The sequence below is a fragment of the Streptopelia decaocto genome (assembly GCF_964273445.1).
Source record: "Streptopelia decaocto genome assembly, chromosome: 9".
In the NCBI taxonomy this organism is placed as follows: Eukaryota; Metazoa; Chordata; class Aves; order Columbiformes; family Columbidae; genus Streptopelia; species Streptopelia decaocto.
In genome coordinates this window covers 18,996,016-19,023,145 of record NC_138664.1, presented here as the reverse complement: position 1 = coordinate 19,023,145, position 27,130 = coordinate 18,996,016, and the positions used below count along the sequence as shown (strand labels likewise).

At 41.3% G+C, this 27,130-nt stretch overlaps 2 protein-coding genes across 2 annotated transcripts in view; one reads left to right on the top strand and one right to left on the bottom strand.

The window, feature by feature from the left end:
- Nucleotides 1-27,130, bottom strand: part of ACSBG1 (acyl-CoA synthetase bubblegum family member 1) — a 93,918-nt gene that overhangs the window by 46,527 nt on the left and 20,261 nt on the right. The window contains exons 7-14 of the mRNA XM_082061099.1: nt 25,211-25,360; nt 22,913-23,089; nt 22,217-22,398; nt 21,140-21,373; nt 20,333-20,550; nt 17,622-17,761; nt 16,139-16,621; nt 679-1,146 (exon numbers count right to left, since the gene is read on the bottom strand). Coding sequence (XP_081917225.1) covers nt 679-1,146; nt 16,139-16,621; nt 17,622-17,761; nt 20,333-20,550; nt 21,140-21,373; nt 22,217-22,398; nt 22,913-23,089; nt 25,211-25,360 — 2,052 coding nt within the window. The remainder of the gene's footprint in view (nt 1-678; nt 1,147-16,138; nt 16,622-17,621; nt 17,762-20,332; nt 20,551-21,139; nt 21,374-22,216; nt 22,399-22,912; nt 23,090-25,210; nt 25,361-27,130) is intronic.
- On the top strand, nt 284-14,204 carry IDH3A (isocitrate dehydrogenase (NAD(+)) 3 catalytic subunit alpha). Its single transcript, XM_082061016.1, has 11 exons — nt 284-414; nt 2,427-2,489; nt 4,652-4,735; nt 6,078-6,192; nt 6,755-6,942; nt 7,200-7,333; nt 8,048-8,150; nt 8,229-8,293; nt 10,024-10,108; nt 10,594-10,746; nt 12,575-14,204. Exons 1-11 carry the CDS (start codon nt 388-390, stop codon nt 12,656-12,658), a joined length of 1,101 nt encoding a protein of 366 aa, XP_081917142.1. The 5' UTR covers nt 284-387; the 3' UTR covers nt 12,659-14,204.

The following is a 27,130-nucleotide window of genomic DNA, read 5'->3' as shown; positions in this document are numbered from 1 at the left end:
CTCCGTCCTCCGGCCCAGCGCGGCCGGCCCCGCACGCACCGAGAGCGCGACGGTTCTGCGGCAGCACCGGCCGCTCCCCTCAGCGAACCGCCGGGCCGGGAGCGAAGGAGAGGGAGGAATGTCTCCCCCCCGGGGCGCAAACGGACGGGGCACCCCCGCTACCGGGGGCAAGATGTAGGAGGCTCAGCGCGGGGTAACTAACGGCTGAGGAGCTGAGGTACCGAGACACCGCCGTTCCCGCCTCCCCCCAGCGCTGCCGCATCCTCCCCGGGGGCGGGGCTTTATGGCCGCGTGGGCGGGGCGTGCTGCTCTCCGCGCGCCGGTTCCGGTCTCGCGGCGGGCGCGAGCGTTGCGGGGCCTCAGCGAGCCGCGCTGCCCGGGAGCATCATGGCTGCGGCCGCGTGGATGCCTACGGTGAGCCAGGAGGGACACGCCGCGAACCCTGCGCCGCGCGGGGCGGGGGGGCGGCCGGGGCGAGCGTGTGACCTTGTCCGGGGCGGTGGCGCCCGGGCGGTGTCCCCGCAGGCGGCGTCCCCGCAGGGGCCCGCCCGCAAGGTCGCGGTGCCGCCGGGCCCTGGCAGCGCTCCCCATGGCCGCGGGGCCGGCGGCCGAATGGCGGCCCCGCCGTTAGTGTAACGGGCGCGGGTGGCCGGGCCGCGGGTCCCGCCCGCGTCCCGCTGTGCGCCGCGCCGGCCTGGCGGGAGGTCGCGCCGCAGAGGTCACGGCAGCGGCCCGGGCCGGCCCTCGGGCGCTGCTGGGAGCTCCCCCGGCCGCCCGCTGCGAGCGACGGCTCCAAACGTCATCGCTGACAGGGGGAGCGGTGCCGGACGCCGCGGAGCCCCGGGAGCCGCGGTGCAGGCTGTGCCGCTGCTGCCCGGCCCGGTGCGTGTCCTCCGGTTCACCGGCGCTGAGCCGGTGCCACGATTCCTGCGGCTGCCACGGATGCTGCTGCTTTTTGCCTTGAGCGGTTGAAATCCGTATTGCACATTCCAACAGCAGCCTGCGGGGGTCAGCGAGCAAGCCCCGCTTCACACACCCGCGAAAACGCGGCAGACCTGCCGAGGGCGGATCACCACGCGTGACTTTGGGGTGGGAATGGATCAGTTTTGCTTTGCCTGATGGTCTTCTAGCGTTACAGGTGTCGAGCTTAAGTATCAATAAGAATAACATGGCAGGCCCCTGATCTCTGGCAAGAGGGATTGTTCCCGTTTGAGGCTGCCCTGGCTGGGTGTGCGGAGCTGGGACCCCGACACCCCAGCACTCAGCTGCCCCTCGTCACTTGTTGCTCCAGCCGCTGCCTCCAATCCAGGGCTTGCTGTGGTCAGCGGCGCTCGCCTGTCGCGCTGCCCACGGACACCTCACGTTGGGTTACAAGTAAAAATAAATTCTAGCTTAAATTACTTCTCCCACAGCATTGATTACAACGTACGTGAGAATTGCGTTGTTTCTATTAGTCCCTCTTGCCACATGGCGATGTTTAAGCATGCGTGTCAGTAAGCATAGGAGATAACAGATAGGGCTTGGCCAGGAGAGGAACACGGACTGTCAAATACATTCTGACGCAGCCCGATCGCTGCAGACAGGCTGCATAGGTGGGTATGGTAGCAGTAGAGTAGTCTGTTTACACTTAGAAGTCTTCTGATTCTCGAGTCAGGCATGAAAAATCCTGGAGAGGAGGGTTAGGACTGGCAGGCTGTGATTTTTCTGCAGTTATCGATACTGATCCGATTGGGGATTTGTGGCGCCCAGCTAGGCGAGAGCTCACGCCGAGATACCACCCCAGTTTTGAAGCCTAATGCCAGTTTGGAACATTCAGCTGTTGGAAAGTGTAATTCTTTGACTATGCTGCGTAGCCTTGTTGCTATGGTGAATTTTGTCTTTAACTTGCATTTCAACTATGGTTGAAATGCAGAAGGCAACAGGACAAAACCCACAGATGTAAAAGGTGGAAGAATAAAATTTACCGCGGTCTGAGTGGAAGAAGCAACACCAATGCAAAGTAGTTTTGGAAACATTACCTCAAACGTGTAAAGATACTGCCCACCCAACTGTTAGCGAAGGTGTTTGATATTTCACGTTGCTTTCCACGGATCTTAATCCTTAGTTTAGTTGGAGTCGGCGCAATCTTATGTCAGCTGTGCAGTGTGTAGGGGCTGTGGTTGTTGTGCAGGACGTGTCCCTCGTGGCGCACTGTCCCGGCGTTACCTTGTGCTAAGAATACCCCGCGAGCTGTGGGTGCGCGGAGCGGCAGAGAGCGGCTTGGCACGGCGTTCCGTGCTCCTGTTCCACTTGGGTTTTTGTGCTACTTCCGGACAGCAAATTAAAAGCAATATGATTTCCGAATGCGGATTGGCTGCGATATTGTTAACTTTTAAAAATCCCATTTGTGTGGTAAAATAGCATTTTTTTCTTTTATCTTCTTGCAGGTTTCTCGATTGCTAGGTGCTTTCAAAAACCAAAAACAGGTGACCAGAAGTTTTAGTAGTGCTGTGAGTATAATAGTACCATTTTTTCTTTTAAGAAGTTTCTCAAGAAAGGGGTTCAGAAATTTACTTCTATAAGATTGCTGTTGTTATTTTTACATTCTCAAAAAATAAAGGCTAAATAAATGAACATATATGCTCTTACTGCCATGCTGTATTTCTGTTGGTTAATTACTGTCTTGGGCAATTGTGTATTAAAGTGTAAGTCATTAAAAAAAGGCTTTAGCAAAAGATAGAAGTGGCATGAAAACTTTTCACAAAATACGGACACAAGCCAGTTGTCTGAAACGCATCTGGAAATGGGCAAATATTGGGCAAAGTGCAAAGATTGTTGAGAAGCTTCTCGTTTTCTTTATTTTGCAGGCTTTCCCCCAAGCACTAGATTTACTTTACTGCTGCTTTTAGCATACCTTGCATCCGAACTTCTGCCTTTTCAAGGCCCTCTTTAAAGTAGACACCGACTGTGTATTTCCGTGACGATATTTTACCTTCTTTACGTGTCTGTGTTTGAAGTCCACAGGACATTATTTTCCAGCAAAGGCGGCCTTGAAAACTGCGCAGGCAGCTCAGCACCACCGCACGCACCCTTAGGCGCGACTTAATGCTGAAGAGGAACTGTGGCTTTTAATTACAAGTTTTGTAGAACAGCTAGAAAAGAAACTGAAGGGTTGCTCATATCCTATAGAGTATAAAATTGTTTAGAAGCTGAGGCACCTCTGGTTCTGTCACAGAATCACAGAATCGACTGGGTTGGAAAAGCCCTCAGAGATCATCCAGTCCAACCCTTGGTCCAACTCCAGTCCATTGACTAGATCATGGCACTAAGTGCCATGTCCAATCTCAGTTTAAAAACCTCCAGGGCCGGTGAGTCCAGCACCTCCCTGGGCAGCCATTCCAATCCTGACCACTCTCTCTGCACAGAATTGCTTTCTAATATCCAGCCTCAATTTCCCCTGGCAGAGTAGAAGCCCATGGCCCCTTGTCCTATTGCTGATGCCTGGGAGAAGAGACCAATCCCCACCTGGCTAGAACTGCCCTTCAGGTAGTTCTAGAGAGTGCTGAGCTCAGCTCTAAGCCTCCTCTTCTCCAGACTAAACAAGCCCAGCTCCCTCAGCCTCTCCCCATAGGGCTTGTGTTCAACACTGTCGATACCACGTCAGTGTTTCAGAACTCAGGAGTCCTGCTGCGCTGTGAAACACCAGCACCACGCGGCAAAATACTCATCTCGTGTTCTTGTACCTGAAGCGCCGCTTCTTTTGTTGTGCATAGTGAATTTCTTTGGTTCAAATTAGTTTAAAAATATCGGTTAGTAGATGTTGCAGTTCTGAATATTCTGTGTGGAGAAGGATGGAAACTTATCTCGCGAGTTGATTCTAACTGGGGTTTTGCAAAACATGCTGTATCCGAGCTGCCTTTTTTGTAGGTAACAATGAGCCCGTACAAAACTCTTGGGAATTTTTAAATAAAGCAAAAAGAGCTGGGGAATGTATGATTAGAATAGCGATCATAACTTATTTTTTTTATCAAAGCAGAGAACTTTCTTCCCCTGTTATTCAGAGAGCCTGAGCTGTGCAATTTATTTGATCTGTCTGATGATGATAAAAGAAAGACTGAAAACATTATGGGAGGAACATTACTTGGTATTGTTAAAAATGGGTCTGAGATTTTTAGGAAGCCACTTGAGAAGTTGAGGTGTGTGTGAGTTGGGTTTTTTTAAGGTGAATTTAGCTTTTTGTAAATTTAGTCTTTTCCAGCATGTGTCAGTATCATGCCGTGTGTTGGTAATATTGGAGACATACGGGTAGCAGGGCCATGACGAGGCAATAGTATCTCCTCTCCAAATTTCCAGCAGAAAGCATGCTGAGATCCTTCATTTCACGGAGCACTGAGCAGGAACCCGCCTTTCAGGTGAAACCGTGGTGTTTGGAAACAGGAATAGAGAGCAGGCAGATTTGAAACGATTCTCTCAAAATGTTTGCACGCTGCCTTTGAAAGCAAGCTGGGCGTTCTTGCTCCTCTCCACTCCTGCTATTCTCCACAGTGAATATTTGCTAATTGAAGCTTTATTTTATTTTCCAGTAGTTACTTGGTTCCTACAACACATGAAAATGTTTTCTACATGGAAAACGAGCATTCATTTGTTGTACTGCTGATATTTCTTCACCCAGGTACAAACCGTAACTTTAATCCCAGGAGATGGCATAGGACCTGAAATTTCTGCTGCTGTCATGAAGATCTTTGATGCTGCCAAAGTAAGTCAGATTTGTCTTGCCTTGCGAGTTTAGCTTCAACAGGTATTAACTAGGTGTATTGAGATGTTTTCTCTTTAACTTCCAAAAGATTGGGTCATGTTTAAGCCATTAAAACTAACTGACAATAGAAAGAGTCTGAAGGTTCAGCTAATAAAAGATAGGACTGTCAAATGAAGGCAAGGCTTGGGACTGCTTGCTGGCAGAGGAATAGAGCGCTGAGAGAAAATGCTGTGTTTAAGTTTTGGAAATATGAACTCAATATATCATGTGAAATCGTCTTGTTGACGTAACAATCCGGACAGCTGATAGAGGTTGTTCTTTCATTCATTGCGACTTCCAGTGCAGATGAAAGTGTTTGCGAAAGGACGGGGTTATTCTTAGAAATTAAACTGCTGCACGGCTAAATACATTCACTTAAGTGATATGAAAACTATGTACACCCAAGGAGTGTTTTACTGCCTGTCTGAGGAACTTCACCAGAATCTGTCGAGTTTCCTTGAAAAGAACTACAGCTTTTCAGGAGAGATTCCAGTTAAACTCTTCCACATAAGTAACAGCAGCGAGGCATATTCCCTTTCTGTTACGGTCATCTGGCTTAGATCTGGGAAAAGTGAAGTTCTCTTTTAATAGTTTGGGTTGTTTCTGGGGTGTCAAGTAGCAGGTGTGGAGGACTGAGACCTAAGTTTGTGTGTGAGTGCATGTTTGCAACGCTGAATCAGACGTGTTTGGTTTAAAGGGGATTCTCTTGCATGTTGTGCTCAGATTGGTTCTGGTTCTTCTGCAAGCCCTTGGATCTTTCCCTTTGCGGTCCTTCCCAATCAAATGAAGGGGAGGCAGCCTGGCTCCACTGGGGAGATTGCCATGGTGAATGCAAATCCAGAGAGCATTGTGGAACATTTGCAGATTTTTCAGATAGACAAGATACATGTCTATGTTATGTACTGTCTTCCAAGGCAGTATAGATGATGGGTTCACAATTAATTCAGTTTTCAAGTCTTTTGTCTCTTGTGTACAAGGAACTCAACAGCTCTAAGAGTTTGAAAGAAATAGCATGTATATTGCAACTCTATGTATTTGATGTGTATTTCTTTGTATATGATGCCTAGGAAGGCATCACTGTATTCAAGTCTATGATATGCTGCTCATTCTATTTAATTTTTACTAACTTAATCCTTTTAAAATGTTTATTTTTGAGTTGGCACATCTCATGCTTGCTCTGACTCACCAGAGAAAAATTGCTGAAGAAGTCCTGGACAAAATTTCTTATGCACTTTTTTTGTGAAAGGGAAGTTAAAGCTTGAAACAAAAGTAATGCTATTGAAGTTAATGTAAATGTGTTTAGGCTCCTATTCAGTGGGAAGAGAGGAATGTTACAGCTATCAAAGGACCAGGAGGGAAGTGGATGATACCCCCAGATGCCAAAGAATCCATGGATAAAAACAAAATGGGATTAAAAGGTACTTGAGGGGTTAATACAAAGATATTCAATACTGTTGTTTTTATCGTGAGTCTGACGTAAAGCCAAAGTCCTTTATCTGTAGCACAACAAAATGGCTAATTATAGGGGACAGCCTGTTCTGCAGTCTTGGAACAGTCCTTCATTTCAAAGCCATAGCTTTCATAAATCTTCTAAGAAATATGTTAATTGCAGGTATTATTATGTACCAGCCTTTGGACTCCATGCAGAACGCATTTCTAATGCAGTTGCTATTCAATAGTATGCGGTAACTATATTCCTAACGACTAGCAACTTCTTAAGTTGTTTTCAGTGAAAACCTTTTGTAAAAACTGCTACTCCATGTAAAGGATGCGATTTGGCCTTTAAGCAGTTGATGAACGTCACTGGGTAGTGCTCTTCATAGCACAGAGAATTTCCATGGCATTTCAGCATCAGGGTGAAATAGAATTTGGAGATCCCCTGTAAGAGTACTTTACCTAGAGTCTCAACTCTAAAATTCACGGGGGGTTTTATTTTTTCACTCATTCTGGTATATTTGTTTTGTCTTGGTTTTTCTTCAGGGCCTTTAAAGACGCCAATTGCTGCCGGGCACCCATCAATGAACCTGCTGTTGCGTAAAACCTTTGACCTTTATGCAAACGTACGTCCCTGCGTCTCAATTGAGGGGTACAAAACCCCATATACAGATGTGAACATTGTCACCATTCGAGAGAATACAGAAGGCGAATACAGCGGAATTGAGCACGTGGTACGTTGCTGGAAGTCGTGTGTTCCAGGGGGGGTTCTGTGTTTCATGAACGGGAACTTTCCCCCTCTCAGTGGCCTCGTACTGAGAGGCTGGGTGGTGTTTCTTGAGTTTGCTACCCATAAAAAAGGTATTTTATTGTGAAATGCATTGTTGAGACTGCCTCATTGAGAATTCTACTGCTTTGTTCCAAACATCCATACTAGTGACCTGAAAAATGAGCTTACGCTTTTCCTATGGACACAACCGCTGTCTTTCAGATTGTGGACGGTGTTGTGCAGAGCATCAAGCTGATCACAGAAGCAGCCAGCAAGCGGATTGCAGAGTTTGCTTTTGAGTACGCCCGAAATAATCAGAGAAGCCATGTTACTGCTGTGCACAAGGCAAATATTATGTATGTTGACATTTATTTTTGAGAAGAACAGCCAATGATAATATGCATTCAGTTATAAATAGCTTTAATAATAATAAATAGCTTTAAAAATCTTCCTCAAGTGTATACCTTCTGTTGATGCTAGTGGGAGTACATAAAATGGGCCTCCTAAGGAAAATGGACAATACTGCCCTACTATTGATGGGGCTGTAATCATCACATACTGATGTTTTTATTAGCAAGTTTATAGTAATCCTGTGACTTTCCTTGCGAAGCTCTTGCTTTAAAAATAGTGTTAAACTAGGAAAATGAATTTTAAAACTGAGGATGAAGATGGCCAGTGTCTTTTACTGTTTCCAAGCCCCTCTGTACTGAACTGAGTGGTGTGTGTATATATATATATATATATATATATATATATAAAATACCCATGTGGTATTATAGACACCACCTTTACAAACCCAGTGCACCTTTATGGATATGAGCCATTCTGAGAACTAATGTATGCCTGTTAAACTACTGATGCAAACATTTTTTAGGAGGAAATTTAAAAGGCATACGTTCTATGACTGTAACATTTAAAATATTATTTATATTTAACAGAAGGGATAGTCACAAATTAAGTTTTTGCACTCTAATATTCTTATTTAATCCACTGTTGCATGCAGTTTTCTTTATCCTTCAGTATTGCTTTCTTTTAATAACTGCAGTATTCTCGTGCTTATTTAATTGCAGGAGAATGTCTGATGGGCTTTTCTTGAGAAAATGCAGAGAGGCAGCAGAAAACTGTAAAGATATTAAATTTAATGAAATGTATCTGGATACTGTGTGTCTGAATGTGAGTATTTACATGTTTTGATTGTGGTTATCTTTTAGTTTAAATTCTTCACCTTAATGAAAGTATATTTCTTTCTAGATGGTTCAGGATCCATCACAATTCGATGTGCTTGTAATGCCCAACTTGTATGGTGACATCCTCAGGTATGGAGATTTTCATTCAAGCTGTCCCAACGTGTAAAATACTGTTACTTGCCAGACATGTATTCAGGTGATTTGCTGGCCAGAGGGGTGATGATTTTATGCATCTGGAGTTTAAAACTTTATAAATCAGACTCTAAATGGAATGAAAAGATGGTATTATTACACTTCAATGATTAATATACTGTTGGGACAACATGCTTCTTATTGAAGAAGAAATGTTTCTGCTTATGGAGGCTATGAATATTGTTCAGATGGGCCAGGAGAGAAATTTCTCCAAACACGTGAAGAATGTAATGGCTTAAATTGTAATAAAGAACACTTGGTTAGATACTGGGGAAGAACTTTCTAATCTGAAGCACTAAAATAGATGGTGTGCGATGACTGAGAGACCATGATATCTAGAGCACCTGGCCATACAGTTACATAATTCTGCATCATCACTGAAGAATGAAACGTGTGGCCTCTTAATATCCTACCAGATTGTTTGACATATTGTATTTTTCCTCATCTTCAAATTAAATGAAATTAATTAATTAGAATTAAATTGAGTAACGTTAGTACTAGAGGTACTAGATATCTTGAAGGCAAAATCCGTCAGCACACATTTTCCACTCTGTAAAATGTTTAGGTGGAGTGTAAATTCAGTTAGATACTATGTGTAAAATTAAGTATCATAATCTGAACTTTTAAGTGTACAACAAAACATTGTTTCTCCTTGCACCTCTAAGAAAAGATTGAGAAAACAGCCTGCATTAGAATTTGTCTATAAATTCCACAGCGCTTTACATCTTAGAATGCACCTCCTTTGTACAGGTGATAAATGTAAAGGTAACTTACGTATGAGAAGTAATGCCTGTTGAGGTTCTCTTGCAGTTGTAGTCTCTGATAAAGCTGGCTGTCACCTCCAACTAACACTTCTTGCTTTAAGAATTGGTAGAGGAGTCCGTAGGGCCCATCATCAATACTTCAACTCACCGTACCTCGTTCACTATCACCGATTTTAAAGTTCTCATAGAAATTCCATAAAGAATTCCATAGTTCTAAAGATTTTCACTGACCTTGTTGATCAGTGTGCTCAGCTTTGAGGGTACAGTATGATAACAGCACAGTTGGTTTGTCCTTCCCCATGTTAGTTTTGGAGCAAACCAAATGCAAAGTGCTTATATCTCATCATCTGGTAATGTCAGGCTTGGGACTGAGGGGCTGCTCAGTATAGAGAGGGGGAAAGCTGGGCTGGTGTCACCTGGAACATGTTCCTTAAGCTACATACAATTAACTTGAAAACTACTAGTGATTTGTCTACCTGAGCAACATTCTTCCATGTGTTTTAGAAGGACTTTACTTACAAAAAGTAGTTCTGCCGCCTCTTCAGGGGCAATAAGACTTCTGGATAGTTACAGGGAACAGGACATTACCATTTTTGCTCCGTTTTGAGACTTCTACAGGTATTCTGTGCTCTGAATACCTTTTGTTGTGCCTATGCCTTAATTAGTTTTATTCTAGTATTTGGAATTTCCTTTTAATTTTATTCAGTTCTCTCCTGCTAGTAGTTATACAAATTTTCACATGTTCCAATGGAGTACAAGCAGCTAACAGCATCTGTTCTTCCTCAATTTTATTCTCAGATTGTGTGGGTATATAAAATAAGTTATAGTTGCAAGAAAATGAGAAATAGAAACATTTTAATACTTTGCAACTGTAGATGGAAAAACTTGTTGTTTTTTTTTCAGTGATTTGTGTGCTGGACTGATTGGGGGGCTTGGAGTAACACCCAGTGGAAATATTGGTGCTAATGGAGTTGCGATTTTTGAATCGGTAAGTCCTCGTATGCAAGGTAGAGTAGTAAAACTACTTTATCTCAACTTAAGAATATGAAACTTCGCCATGACATCCAACATGGCTGTCATTTAACTAAGTTCTCCATAAAACTATTTTGTACCATGAAGATGCTGAAACTTTACCCAGAGAGAGCAGTTGATGTATTGCACATAGTCTTTTGCACGTCCTTTTACTCACACTTTGTTTTCTCCCTTTTTCATAAGATACATACCCTCTGTGAGACAGAACTTAAAGAGGTACATTTGGGAGATATTAGGGGACCTGGTTCGCTCTTTCTGATGCGTTTGAACACAATTGTTCTGATCTATCTCCTTTCCACTATATCACAGTGAATTAAGTCCTATTTTGACACGCTTGTGCATGAGGACTATGTTTCAGGTTGCTTGTATACGCTTGAATTGCTTCGGACATTTTAATCAGCACATTGACATCATAACAAATAGGTTCACTTGTATTTCTAGGTTCATGGAACGGCACCAGACATTGCAGGAAAAGACATGGCAAATCCAACTGCCCTCCTCCTGAGCGCTGTAATGATGCTGCGCCACATGGGACTGCACAAACACGCCACAAAAATTGAGACAGCTTGCTTTGATACAATTAAAGACGGAAAGGTAATATGAGGGTGTGCAAATAAATGCAGTGAATTAAAATCATACTCTGTCACAGCAAAAATGAACAACAGAATAAGGGATGACCTGCTGTGCTGGCCTGACACATGGGCAGTGCCACTCTCCTTCTCTGACAGTAATTACATGATCTGTGATGGTATTGAATCTGCCCAACTCAGTAATGAGGACAGGCTGTAGCATTCCTTGTGTCTCAGTAATGCTCGTCTTATATTTCCACAGCTTTGTTAACTCTAAAAGCAAGAACTGATGTCTTTTTCATGAACGTGATTAGAGGTTTAAGTAGCTAGTGGTATTTCACTTGTGAAGTTTATCATGCCTATGAAGCATATATATTTAAATCTGGATCCTGAAGTGAAGGACACTCATTTGCCTTTCACAGGCTTAATCATCCAACTGTAGTACTTCTGCTCCCATTTGCTCAGGTCAATCATTTTCTTATTTCCTCCTAACTGCTTCCACTCATTTTTGGACTACAAAGTACCAGTTTTTATCTAGTATTTACATTTTTCCTGAGACTTCCCTTTGGCAATAAGTGTCTCGAGACTCCCATGGGATATTTGGGGGGGATGACAGGGACTTATGGTCCGAAACCTGACGTGAATTTGTGCTCTGTTATTGTTTCACTCATCTGCTTTGACATCCTTTGACATAGCTGGAAAGCTCCCAAAGATTGCAGTTAAAGAGAATTAGCAAAAAGCCATGCTAGTTCGATTATCCTGGGCAGGAGCATAAGAAGCTGCTTTGTAATGAAAAGCAACAAGTGTGCTTAAACAAAAAGCTGTCATCATTTCATAAGTGGTCTGTTTGCAGCTATCTTACTGTGTGTAGGAGCCACTTAAAAAAATCTAAACTTACAAGTGAATAAAGAGGTGCTCCTGTAAAGTTCCCATTTACTGCTCTGGAAATGAAATCCTCCATCTGCAGGTCAGTAATTCTATGGAAGATAACACAGTGCAAGTTTTGTGACATGGCTACTTGTTTACTAGTTACTTACAATGTTATGATTACGTGCTCACAATAGAGAGAACATTTTTAAATTGAAGAAGCATAATGCAGTTAAAATGACAAGATCCTAAAATAGTAACCTTTATTGCCTCTCCTGCTTGCTATTTCCCCCTCTGCCCCAGCCAATTAATCAAGGTCTGTGTGCGTGTCCTGTAAGGGGAAAACTAATGATTTTCAATTACCTCCGAGACTGCTTTAAGTTGGACAAGCGATGTTGCCCACCCTTGGTTTTTATCTTACTGTCTTCATGCTGCCAGACAGAAGTTGTACTTGATGAAAACTCTTTTAACTCTGCATTTTTCCATCTCTTAACTAAACTAAGCAAACTTAAGGAACTGTTAACATGCAGCATTAAGAGCCATGTGTGTTTCTTCTGTGTGGGTTTCCTTTAAACAAAACAAAACCCCAAAACCGTACTGAATGACTCTCAATTAGTTGCCTTTGTGCTGAGCCTTCATATACGAGTTTTACTTCCAAAGGACAAACTTCTTATCAAAAACATAGGACTTGGCCATAGGACTGGGGAGAGCTTTGGCCAAACACACGTTCTTCCTGTAGCTAAAATAAAATCATGTTGGGATCTGATAACATAATGCTTGATGTTCGTACTCTGGTTTTCTCCACCTGCGCCAGTCCGCGCAGTCCTTACTGATGAAGGGATACAGAAAATCTCAAACCTGGTGTTTTCCTTCTCACCCCTGTTTAATATCCATACACAACATATAAGAACAGCATATAGAAGTGTTCAGAGACAGACTAGCCCCACCAAACCTTTTAGTAATGCTATTTCTTTTCTTTCTTTCAGGTCTTGACGAAAGACTTGGGAGGTAGCGCCAAGTGTTCGGAATTCACAGAGGAGATCTGCCGCAGAGTCCGGGACACAGACTAAACTCTTCTCGTCCTCCTTGTCCTAACTCCAAAGGACACATCATGCAGAGTACATTATGTATAATCTCATGTCCAAACGCATACGGTTTGTCTCTTAAGAGGGCAAACTTTTTAGTTAAGGCCCCTCCATTAATAAATTTACTCCAAATGGCTACAAAAGATGCTTGTGCCTGCTTTCAGTGGACTTTTCGAAGTGCTTTGTCTTATTTATTTCTATCATCTGGTGAACGTTTTTATGTAAGTGAAGTCTCTTATTGCCACTGTAATTGTCTATTATTTTCCATTTCAACTGGAGGTTTTTACTTTCCACAATGAAAAATTATGCAAATAAACCAGTAACAGAATTAGTGAAATGTAAAAGCACCTTAATGGTTAAAACCTACTTTATTGAACTTACTGAAATTTAAAAGATAGGTTTTCAGCCTAACAATAGCACAAGATGACCTTCATCAACAGAAACGGGTATAAAATAACTTAAAATAGCAATCTCATGTTAAAAGCAATCCAAAAGCCACTGTAGATACTCTGGTGAATCATGAAATATAGCCTTGCCCTCCGAGGGCACAAATAAAGAAATGCAAAATTCTAGATATTTAATCTATTTGTGTATTTTAAAAAGCCCACAACCGTTAACCAGCAAGGGCTGACACTTAAAGTAGAAATTATTTTTCAAATCTGTCTACCAAAATAACTCTTACAAGTTTTCCTCTCTCAAACACACTTTGCAACAGAGTTCTAATGAGATTAAATTATACAAAATTACTTCTGCCATATATTGTGAGGGGAAAGTATTAACTTTGCAAATTTATACTAAATATCTCATTACTTCTGCTAGAAAGCTTTTTGTGTTGTACTTTTATGCATAGGCTGTTCAGTGTGTCCTACTGTATTGGCTGGTCGTTTTCTTCTAGAAACTCTGAATGTAAGGGACTAGTCCTAAGCGGATTAAGACAAATTGAAGGTTTGGCTCTGGTGCCTATATTCCAGAAATGCATTTCATCCCTATTCAATGAGACCGAAGACTGTTTTTTTCCCTGCTTACTAAGCTTAATGGGTGCAAAAGCAACTCTGTGCCCTCCCTTCTTCATCACCTACAGATCATCCTACGAGACATTCTGATCTGTATGTCTTAAGGTATGCTGCCACCCGACGAGAAAATGTGTATTTTAAAACTCGTGACTATAGCACAAGATTGTCCCTACTGCCAGAACCAGGCTTCTTAAAGCTGAATTCTATTAATAGATATTACACCACTTAGTTACTTTCTATTAAGAGTGGTTGTTTCAGAAGTAAAACCAATTTAGAGTAAGTTCTGGCATCACTGCATGAGGTGAGCATCCCAGGGGTTTTTGTAGTCTAACAGCCTATTGGAGGAGGGACAATGAGCTTTATTCCTCCTGCACACTGCTTGTGGTGAACAGGGCAACATTTCTTTCTGTGTTTTACAAGCTGCTGCTTCCTTGTTTCCTTTAGATTAATATTGTTAAAGAACTTAAGAATTACCATCAACGCACAAAATGGGGAAAAATAAACTTTTCCAAGTCCTATTGCTTGTTTTGTTTTTATAATTCTAGGTTGCTATCTTGTCGTATGTGTTCAGCTGATTGTTGGTACTCCCAACAAATTGTAAGTGTAGAAGATGTGTGAGACTGGTAATGGAGCTCTCCTGGAAACGGCGCCCTATTCTGCATGAGGTTTTTGATCACGAACAGTGCCTGGACCCTGCTTGTGTTTGCCACTGTAACACTGCCAGAGGTCGCTTACTAACAGCAAACCCTGTAGACAACTTTGTCAAGTACGTCCTTCACTTAATACAACCTTTTTCTATGGGGAAGAAGAAATGCAGCTCGCATTGGTCAGAATTAGTAAAATGTGAATATTGAAACATGCAGATACACATTGATAAACATTGCTTCTAAACTCCTGCTTAAGAAAAAAAAAAAGTGCTTGAAACTATTTTAAAGAAGTTTTATAATAGCACTTTAATGTGAGAGCTCCTATATTTCACAGAACCATAGAATCATTTTAGTTGGAAAAGACCTTTAAGATTATCGAGTCCAACCGCTAACCCAACGCTACCAAGTCCACCAAGAACCCATGTCCCTGAGAACCTCATCTCTGGATCTTTTAAACCCCGCCAGGGATGGTGACTCCAGCACTGCCCTGGGCAGCCTGTTCCAGGGCCCTACAGCCCTTTCCAGGAAGAGATTTTTCCTAATATCCAATCTAAACCTCCCCTGGTGCAACTTTTGTATTTGCTACCTTATGTCTTTCAGTCCTAGGGAGCTATTCCTCCAACTTCTTTATTATTCATTTTTATGATAAATAGCAATGCTTGTTTCAACATGGATTTAAGAAATTATGAGTGGCTGTTTTCACAAAAGTCTTCATTCCAGCCACTATAAAAATGGAAGAGGAGTGTCGAGGTTCTGAAATTTCCTGTTAGTGAACAAAAGTAAACTCTGGGACAGGAAAAAAACAGCCCTTCTGATTTTTTTTTTTAATAATTATCACTGGAGGGTACAACATTTTCACTAAGCAGTACTGCTAACTACTGATCTGCCAAATTATATCATGAGCTACAGGCAACATCCTGCAGAACGAAAAAAAAAAGGGAAGATCACTATAAAAAATGTTAGTATTTCAGTCTAGAGGAACTAGGTAGTTATACACCTTGTGTTTATACAATACAAGAAGATGTTTTTAACCTTAATCATTTGTGGCATAAGTAAAAACAACATTAGAGAGCGGACATACTGTGTAGATGCTTCTGTTAGAAGAGGACAAAACCATCAGGTGAGAGGCAGGAACAACTAAACTGACGGCAGCTTTCTAGTGGTTCAGTTCAATGGACTACACAACCAAAACAAGCAGAAATCTTCATTAATGCTTTCGATTAGGAAATTCTTCAGCCCATACACTGATCTTCATGCTTGGCTGAAAGACTTCTTATTCTTCATAGAAGGAGTCTATTTCTTTTCGGTATTTCTCAAGCACGGTGAGCCGTTTTAACTTCATTGTCGGACCTTAAAAGAGGGAGTTAGTCACAACAGCAGAAACATCAATGAGAATTCCTACTCTGTTTGAGCTTTGGTTCCTAAGACTTTCTATGGAAGCACCTGTTTGGCAGAACATGTCCCACTAATTGTAGATACCTGCTGAAAGTGAGAAGCAAGTGTAGTATGTAAGGCTGGCTCCACAGGAGCATCAGAACTTCAAAGGGTGCTGCAGATAAGAGGGTGATGACTCGCTACTATTTTCATTTAAAATAGTTTAAAGGATGATGTTTTTGAAAGTTTTTAAACATCTCCCAGTTAATTCAAAGAGTCTGGTAATGTGCGGGGGGCTCTGATATCAGATTTTCACTGTCTTGCTTCTCTCTTTTTTTTTTTAAAGAAACAAGAAATTTTCAGTAATATTACTAGAAGCTATTAATACTGTAATGCACAAGGAATTAACCAGAATTGATTGTTTAACTGACCAAAGCAATCTGAAATGTAAGTATAGAGCTGTACTTGTAAATGAGCATAGACTGATGCACACGTACACAGCAAAACCTCCAGTTTTTGTATTCTATAACACATGCTGCATAATGGTGTTTGCCTTTCCCTCTAGTGGCTGTACCCAGAATTTGGCATACAAAACCGTATTTGAATATTCTTAGATCACCAGGCTCATTACTGTGCATATACCTCAACGTAAACCAGTAAATCTTACCTAGTTCTCCCCCAGAAATGGAAAAATCCCTTGGCAGGACTATCCATTTTTTAATACAGTGAACTCTATTAGTAGCGTTCCTGTTGACTCTGTCGATTCCCTCCTGAATTGCCTGGTAGATTGCCTGGTCTCTTGTAGCTACAATCTCGGATACTTTAGTGGCTTTGCTGCCAATCTTCTGGCAGAAGTCTCTGGCTTGCTCAGTGAGAACGTCAGTGGGATCAGACGTATCTGGGTCCAACACGCTCTAAAATACCAAATCAAGTGAATCATTAAATGCTCACTCTTACAAGGCACTACATGTTTCCTCTGACCAGGTCCTCCCTGACTAGTAGGGATGAAGGAAGCTCAGCATCAACACCCAAACATTCTGTAAGCCTTAAAAAGCAGGAACAGTGTTTTTCTTTCCTCTTGGCTACCAAATGCAAATATTTCTGGCTTATATGCACATGACATGAACAGACTTAAAACCTGTCCATGAATTAGGCAATAAAGTCTATAGACTCTGAATTTCTACTATATTTTCCAAATTACTTCATTATAGGAGAGCATTTAGATTGAATTACTGTGGTGCAATGTAAACAGCTTGAGTTAGAAGCATTCTTTGAAATCAGACTTCTTAAATTAGCATCTCTTTTGTACCTGTAGATAGGCAGTATCATTGGTAAACATGAGAAAAGCTGAAGGCTTGTTCCCTATGTATGTACACAGAACAAAGTGCAAATGTTGTAGAAAGAAGTGATGTCTCAATTGAAGCATATATTACAGCAAAGCTATTCATTATTTTGTTCTACAGTCATCCTCCTTGTGTTATACAAAACCAAAAATTTGTAGAGAAATGTTTCCATTGGAAAGTCCATTTGTGTCAGAAAGTTTCTTTTAGGAACCGGTTTTGCCCATAACAGAAACATTTGCTGGCTCTGCTCATCTGTAAGAATAAAAGCTATTACTGTGCTCAGTTACACAGACTCCTCATTCTTTCAACATTTCTTAGTTAAAATTTTGCAATTATATAAAAAATGTCTTTTATGCATAGGACAAACAGCAGTAAACACGTAGATGTTAAGCAGATAATCTAACCAGAAGTTTAGACCATGAGGATTTGGTTTGTAGCTGCTATACATTTTTATTTTCACTAACATCCTCCTAACTCATTTTGAGTCTTTTTACAAACAGTTCAAAATTCTGCTTGTTTTGTTAGGTGCAGGTGTATAATTTCACTGAAATCAGTATTAAAACTGGTGTACCTTTAGTGTCAGCAACATCGACAAAAACTTCTTTTTATCTCCAATCACCATAGCATTACTAACAATGGGGAGTTCTTTTTTAACAGCATCTTCAATTGGAATTGGAGGCACGTTTTCACCTCCAGCTGTAATAATCAAATCTAGGCAAAAAAGAAAGGCTATTAGTTGAATTCAAATAAATTCTGAAGGTCAGGTTAATGTCTGGAACAACCCACTTTTCTTATTCTGACATAAAGAATCAGAGAGATGTTTGTCAGAGATTAAGTTTTCAAAGAGAACAAAGCCTATTAATTAATTTTCTTAAAAAAAAAAAAAGCTAGTATTTTTCAAATATGTGCTCAAGTTCTCAGTTCTCTCTCAGTACAACATATTTGCTCCAGGTAATTTTTACATCACCCAGTAACAGGTTAGGTATTTATTCTCCAGGCACTGTTGCATAACCTGGAATTTTTCTGTGAGCAATCATCTCTTCCCAATTAGCACAGGATTCACTCTCCATTTTACTGGTGCTATCTCACCAACTTCACTCTTAAACTCATTATTAAAACTAATTCTTAAAGCCACCAAGAGGGGTCAGACAAAAACGAGCTGGAAAAGCTCCATAAAAGCAACATGGCAAGAAGTGAGAGAGGAGAGTGAGGAGGGAGAAGACAAGATCTCAGGAGAGGATGTTTGCAGGGGAAGAAGTCATTCCTGCCCTACTTTTGACGTGAGAGGAATATAATGACAGACTGAAATCTTAATATTTTTAAGGTTTGTAAAAAATGGTATTGATACCTTATTCTATTGATTAAGGAATGTGCGTTTTATTTGAATGCATTCGTTCTGAATTATAATACGTATATACATCAGTGTTATTACAAATTTGAGTATTATTTAAGTAAATTCCAGCTCTCTCTGCTTTTATTACACCAGTGACTTCTCGCTGTCCTGAAAAATTAGTCTTTCTGGCTTTTCAGAACGTGCTCCAATAAATAACGCAGACAAACGATATAACAGTCGTCCTTTGTGTGATAATGCAGCTGACTGTATTAGGGATGGGGCTGGTACCTCATTCCCTGTCAGCAATAAACTTGAAGATTTGAGGCAATCAGGGAATATAGCACCTTCCTGCAGTCACAGGTTTGGATCTTATCCATCCTATATACTATACTGTACTACAGTATACTATACTATATACCATCTATACTGCTCCATGAGAAATACAATGAGAAGTAACTTCCAGTCTATACTCAACCTTCTGGCATGGAATATACATTGATCTCCTAATTATGAAACTTACTTCTCTCCCTGGTCCCCACACTGCAGACACTTGAGGAAGCACAAATAGCATTTATAGAATGACAAACTTCCGTCAAACCACAGATACGTATCAAGGTGAGCTGTGTATCCAAACTATTTTTTCCTTTGTTTTTTCCTTTCACTCCCTGCTCCCTTTGCCTTAGTCCTGTCTTTGTCTTAGATCCTCGACCAGTCTCTCTGGCCCTTGTTTTTTCATTGTCTGTCAGCTTTTTCCCAGCTGATCCAGACAACTGTAATAATTATAACGACATTTTCCACATCTCTACAGATACTTCCCCTGTACAGACTTCTCTAGCTACATTTTTGTGCTTCCTAAAACTCATATGACCCACAGAACAAAAAGCTGTCTTGTTTCAGTCATTAGAAGAAAAGCGTCTTTACTGCTTTCTATTAGATTTTATCTTGTTTGGACTTGGATTTAAAACTTTAACGAAACTAGACAGACAGTTATTTTTTCCCAGATGGTCTACCTGTCCTGTAATTTAGAGCAACTGTTATTAGTTCAGCAATCAAGGAAGATGTAAGTGAAACACAAATGTTATGACACAGCGTGACTAGGAGTTGCTAACAGCTACACTAAAGGAAAATGAATCCAACAAGAAAGCAAGTTAAAATCCAAACAGCTGCACTTGGTGCAGGCTATTAATGGTATCTACTTAAGTCTCGATTCCTAACAGGACACTGTCATCCCATGACGAATTCATTCATCCGTGTTACCCTCCCTGGTGATTTGCCATATATTCCATGACAGCTACTCAGTTTTCAAATACTCTTCAGTTACATCTTGACTGTGACCAATCCCACGCACTGAATATGTCTTGTGAAAATTAAGCAAGTGACTAGTCCTACTCACAGGAGACTTCAAGCTGTGTGCTCTACTTGTATAATATGTAGGTTCACTGCTTTAGCTTTAACTCACCCTTCTGCTCTCAGGCCTCAACACCAGTCTTACCAAACACACCACCTAAGGCATGAGAGGAACCCAGCTCTGACCTACAGCAACAACGTCTATATAATAAAGGGTTGTCAGTGTCTAAACATTCTGAAGTGCAATTAAGACGATCTAGCAAGATTCAAAGAGAAACTGCACAGCTTAATGGATCATTGGAATCAAAGAAAGCATATTAAACCTGTGTTGTTATTTTATATTAATAATTGTAATTAATACTGAATAGAGGCCTGGGAGACAAAAAGCCTGATTGACTCCTCTCTATCTATTAGAGACTAGCGGGAAACCTTTCCTGAACATGGCACACCATTGCTTCCGCATAGAAAAGTCTGGTTTACATTCCTATTAGACAAACACTGCTGGCACCAGAGGAAAGACACTTAATTAGGTGTGGCACATCTGACATGTGACTGAAGGGTGAACTGTTACCATCAACACGGAGCAAGATTTCGCTTATTACCTTTAATTCTTCCAGTGACATAGAGAAAGCCATCCTTGTCTATTTTTCCTAAATCTCCAGAACGCAGCCACCCATCCTCATCAAAGGCTTCTTTTGTTTTGTCTTCCATATTTAAATAACCCATGAAAACAGTCCTTCCCCAGAAACAGATTTCTCCATTGCCTTCTGTATCTTCATCCACCAATTTGACTTTGCAGCCAGGTGTTGGTTTACCACAGCTATCGGAGAAGAGCAGAAAAAAAAACACAAGGAGCACAGAAACATTACACATAATACTGAGAAGACATCTAATATTCCAAATCCCTGAAGCTATGAAAATATTAGTGACTGTAAGTAACACCTTGCTGTAACTGCTTGGAAACTATGGAACATCAATTCACTAGGGCAGATATGTTAGGAGTATATAAGCACTTTTGTGCTCTTGCCCTGTGCTTTCTGGGCTTTGTTTTGTTTTTCCTCTCTGTATCTTCAGGCATAAAAACACTTTTATATTTGAGGTCTCGCATTTGAAAATTATCCTACCCTGGGCCAGGGCTAGGATGTACCTCAGATTTAGTAACTGTGTTCTGCATATAATGCTGTAGATTACTACAAAGGGCTCTTGGTGTGGTATGCTGTGGAGGCGATGGGTTCAGCTGCTGACCTGGAAGTTATTTTGCCTCCAAAAGTCACAACACAGTGGCAATACATTGAGAGAAAATAAAATAAACAACAAGATCTTTGCTGACCTTAGTAAATAATCTTCTCATAACAAACATATCCTATTAAAAAAAAAAAAAAAAAAAAAAACAAAAAAGGTAAAATTACCTGTGCTGCCTGTACACATAAGGCCCAGATAGGCAATGTGGGCCTGTGGTCTCACTCATCCCATAGGCCTCGTACAGGGTGATGTTCAGACCCAAGAAGAAATACAGGGTTTCTGTGTGGAGAGGAGCAGCACCACAAAAGTGCTTCTGACAGGAAGAAAAACCCAGTGCGTTGCGTATTTTTGCAAGCACAAGGTAGTCTGCTAACCTTGCCCAGAGCTGCTTTAAATCACTGCTGAGTACAAAACACACAAGAACAGGAGACAGGAAGTCAGAGCAACCTATGAAATGTCCAGAACAAAATCAGACACAAATTTTGTTTAGAGATATATTTGCCATTTGGGTTTAGGTGTTGACAAAAGTTACATCAGTTTGAACAGGTTCAGTGTCTTTCATTACTAGCGAACTCTAACTCTTGAGGTGTCTGAATACTGCAAATACATAAAGAATCTATCAAAATGTATTGTACAAAACCAAGCTCTTGTATTCCTCCACAGGAAAGAATTGTGAAATAAGTTAATATTTGAATTTATACAGCATTCTTTATTTGAGCAATCTTATGGAGTAAAACACCAATGTTATACAGAACAGAGCTCAGGGAATTCCCGGAGGCTGTCCCTGAGTTTCTGTGTGGAGATGAGATGTTCTTACTCACACGGTGCACATCCCAAACTGTCATGAGCCAATCTGTCTGGGCTGTCCCCCCAAATTTTACCCCTCTCATACACCTCCTGCAAATTCCTGCCCTTTCCTCACACTAGTAACTAACACTTGCACAGTCGCATGGTGAGCTGCATCAGGAAACGCTCCCAGCTAAAAATTCACAGAAGACACAGAGCTGGGCGATGTGTTAGTGGAAGTTCGTTCTCAGGGAGGGCAGAGGGACACTTTTAACAGTCGCCTATGTTTACGATCAGCTTACTGTAATTGATAACTACACCCTTCCTCTTGCATTTGCTGTGTTGGCAGGCCAAATTTCACCCATTTACACTCAAGAGTCTCACTGATGCTTCACAGATTATTACAAGCAGATAGCTACTTTCAGGTTGATGGAAATCTCATTCATTATAATACATACCTGCTGGAGCAGTTTAGGTTCCTCTCTAAGCTAAGCGACATGGCCCATGAGAGCATTTTCTTCTTCATAAATCCTGACTGAGCAAAAGCATCCTTTAATTTCTCCATGATTTTCTCCCACACCCGGGGAACTCCCATGTGAGATGTTGGCTGCACTTCTTTCAGTGTGTTGACCAAGCTGCCCTGTTAAATCCATTAAATCATTTCAAAACATTGCAAAAGGTCCACAGCAGCAATAAAGAGGTTTAGTGCTGCATGCAGACTGCACCTTGCAGTGCTAACATGTAGAACATCACTAAACGTGCAAGATATAAAAAAGGACTAATGAACCTACTTCTGTCAGTCATACACACTAACGTGTCGGCTCTGACACATCGGGTGAGTTAGGTATACACGAAGGAAAATGCAGAGGTAGTTTAGTTCTGCCTCCCTTTCCTCCAAAATTGCTTATACTTCTTTTGCTTTAGATGCATATTCTTCTGCCTTAATAGAAGCTTATGGATCTGATTATACATTTTAATTGGAGTACAGAGCACTGGATCAACCAGTCTGATGGATTTTGTTTTTCCATAATTCTTAAAATAATTGAGTCTCAATTTTCATGTTGTGTTCCTCTTGAAAGGTCATACTCTCTCCTTGGGATGTTTTCTAATAGGAAGAAGTGCAAGCTTAATTAGGTGCAATAAAAGACAGATACCTTCAAAGCATCTGGCTCAGCAAAGTAAACTTGCTCTCCCCATTTGATTCCAGTCCACAGGTCATATATCTGCGCAGCTATGTGGCTGAGCGGGAGATAACTGACTATAGACTCCTGCTGGACTTCTGCAGGTTGCATATCTCCTGCTCTGCTGCAATGTGCTGATGTCCAAGTTATCTGTTTAAATAAATATAAAACACATTAGGTATGATTTTTTTTCATTTTCTTTTAACACAAACTAAGGATCCTCATGCTATGCTACTGTAACCATGAAGAATCTGTGCTCACAAAAATTGCTGAAGACATTGCAACCTCTGACAACACACCAGACTGTCAGTTCTCTGTGGGACTCTATCACAACCAAGATGTACTTAGCAGCAACATACAACTTGCAGATCACCTGGCTGAGCACTAATGAGGAAGATCATAGGTGTGCTCTGCTCCTCTGGAAGCCTCTGGAATATTCACCAGTGGTTCACAAGTGACTCTCCCCATACCCTCTCCCCTTTCTCCATGAGTGGCACTGCATATGTGAATATTTTTGAAGATGTGCTGCTTGACTTCTTAGTGAAACTGTATGATGATTCCCCTCCTTCTTCCTAATTCCCACTTTGTCTTAGAAGATGCAGTTTAAGAATGCTAAATATGCGTATCTTCATTATCAGAATATACTATGTGGAAGACCCACAAATATATATATATATATAATGGTATGAGTGGGGGCAAAAGATACACACGTAAGGCATACGCTATACCAGTACATACAATATTGTACGGTAACTGTTAATTATTAACAGTTATTTGCTATTCAACATAGCAAAAGAGGATTATGATTAAAACATGTGCAGCTCTTTCTCAACGGAGTTTGTAATCTAAAACGGGTAGGGCAGGAGACAGAAATTAGATTATTCAAGATGTCAGGGGAGAGATACACATCACATGCAACACCTGTTATCACATTATGTTCCTGCCAGCTCTTTTTCTTTGTAATAAATTAGAAGGTACAAGTGTACATTTGGTCTAAGGAAATACAGATTCTCAGGAGAGGTTTGTAAGGAGCAGCATGCTGTTGGAGCAGGACACTTCCAGTTGAGATGGCAGCAGTGGACAAGTGGCTGTGGAAGACTCACACGGCTGGCAGAACGGGATGTCTTTGAGCTGCACCTGTATTGACTATTGATTCCTTCCCCTCCAAAGCCTGGCAGCGCGCAGGCACACTCACCGCATATTTGTGTGGGTGCACACATGACTGACTCAGCACTGGTTTTGTACAGACTGTGGGAAACATCTTTTGACTAAAGAAGGCAGCAGCGCAGTTACAGACAAGGCATGTTTTCCACTGTTCGTCAACATAAAAATAGACCGTTAGTGATCAGCAGCCAGGAATAGTTTGGCAGCTAACATGGAAGTGACACCAGCTGCAATGTCAGATCACTCTTTTTGTCTATCAAGTCCACTGTGTTCTGCTTCCAGATACTCCTGTGCTGATCTCCGGCTCCTCACAGTGTGCTTGTCTGCAACAGTTTCTGCATTATTTTAAGAGGAGAGGCCATAACTCAGACCAGCCCTTTCACAGACTGTGTGCTCAGAAAGGCTCCCTACCACTTCCCACTCAGGCACCTTAAGGAAAGATATATATATATTAAAAAAAAAACAAAACCCCTGCAGTTCCAAGATTTGCTAGCAGACCTCTGAAGCCAATCCTTTCTGCAAATGACTTTGCTTTCCTCTATCACTGAAAAATTTTATCTTAGCAACCATACAGGAAGGGCTATTTTAAGTGCCCAGACTTTGCACTAGAGTTGTATTGTCCTCCAGTGACAGATGTAGAAACCCAAGTCTAGGAATATAATAATGCCAAAGTAAAAACCACATACATCCACCTCCAATTTTAATCAAATTTACAAAACCAGTCTATCACACTGTTTTGATAGTGGCTGGCTGATGTTTATAATGTATTTAAGATGATCTGTGACACCAACTGAGAGATTTTTTTGGCAATCTGTGAATAATGATTTATGAATATATGCATTATATCTCACCAAAAAAACAGAGTGAATATCTCTAACAAACTGTTCAACTTTGTGAAGTGCTAGTTTGAATGGAGTTTCATCTTGACTATGCTTCTACTTTACCAGAAATAGCCAATCGCATTCTGAATATTGCTCTGTAGTACCCTATGTTGCAAAAGCAAAAGGATTTCAAGATTCTAATATGTACCAGTCATTTCAAAACAAGGGAATAAATATCTTCCTACTTTTCTGTTTTTATGCTAAAGGATGAGCTTGAAATACACACATTGTCGTGACTCAGCATGGCTCCTTTTGGCTTCCCTGTTGTTCCGGATGTGTATATTAGTACACAGCATTGATTCGGCTTTTGAGAGTTAATAATATCATCCAAAGTAGTATCAGATACGTCATCTCCAAGCTCCAGAAACTCTTCCATCTAGAATATGTAACAGAAAATACAGGATATCAAATGGTTTCCAAAATATGGGAAAGATGCAGCAACTTATCAGTCTCAAAACTGACAGCAAACATCAGTGCCTTGCTCTGAACATTTTTTCAAGACAAGCTTCCCCAGGTCTTGCCTATGTAAGAAATATAAGGCTAGTGTAAAACTTCATATGCAAATTGCAAATAGACTACCTCAAATTGTGCTGCCACAAGTCTTTTCCGTGTCTAAGAAGGGAATGGTAATATAATACTATTCCTCCTCAAAGATGGATTCTATGGACAAGTCATAGGGGTTAAAATTCTGTTACTCCCTCTCGCTGTTGGAATGATTTCAAGTCTTATTTAAAGGAATCTGGATGTATCACTTTTAAGTAAGAGTACAGTTGTGACTTTCCATCTATAATTCCTTGTCCTTGGATGAAAGCTTCTGTGCAAAAGCATCACCATCTAGATGTGTGAATGTTTACCCAAATTATCTGCCATTTTATAGCAAAGTGAGCATGTGATGCTGGTCACAACTTCCATTCAAATTTGGCTCAATCTAGAATGAGCTGAACTTCTTATGATGCTGGACTTCTGTGCAGCATAAATCGGCCCAGGAGAATGCTGAACCTGATCCTCTGTGTTATATTGGTTCTCCCAGATACTTCTATTACATGCACATGATGTGCTGCTGCATGCACCATTGATTTCAAAGCTGAAAACCAGGGTATAACAACATTTTTTAAGAAAGTCAATAACCAAACTGTCTGTTTCCCATTGGAATCAGATGATTCAGACTTTGCTACCGAACTGTGTGACTCAAATGCATGATGCAGCACCTCCATTCTTCCACGATTTCTTGGAGCCCTATCTAGGACCACACTGCAGTAAAGGAGATGACGTGAAGGACAGCAGAGGTAAAAAATGAGAGCCTGTGCTTGAGGAGTTTCTTGTTTCCTTTAGACCTTTGCCAATGCCAGCGTGCTGCCAAGGTTCCAACAGTTAGCTGCTGTGGCACCTAGACTTCCTTTTCTTAAGTGGCAAGGCTGTCCTAAGGACTCTTCTAATTACCAATCATCAGTTTTATACTTTCTCCCAACAAATGTCATCTCTGAAAAGAGAGGTGGTACGATGCACAGATCTGTCAGCAGTAGAGGACCTGTCCCATCCTATCCCTTCCCACAGAATGTGGCTGCATTGATTTCACCAGCTCCTGGAAATCCGGAGGTGTCAAGGATGCAGTTGTTTCTTAGTGACTTAGCAGTTGTTTCTGTTTTCCTGACCTTACTGTCCTCTCATACCAGAATGCGTTAATCACTGTGAATTTGTTGCCTTGGCTTTGTTTACTGAACAGGACCTGCAACAGACAGTGTTCCCATTCCACGGAGTGTCAAAGGTACAAACAAACAGTCACACACCCTACAGACTTTGCATTTGCCTTCTGGAAACGCACTGATCAGGGAACAAGGGCTCTGCAATTGCTCATGACATGTTAGCTGTCAACTTGCAGCACAAATCCCTTTTATCAAATGCCACGTGGTTCTGGTAGTTTGCTTTACATCAAACCCAATAAACAATCATTTCTGTCTTTGGTGATCTGATCTCTGATTTATCCTTTAGAGGACAAACTCTGGCCACTGTCAGACACTCACAGCTGCCCTTCTCCATTGAGAAGACATGTCCAACACGACACCTGAACAGGGGCATTTTCAAATCTATCAGTTCTCAGGTATCTAGGTTTCAGCAACTGAATGTTGATCCAGAATTAATTGCTAGC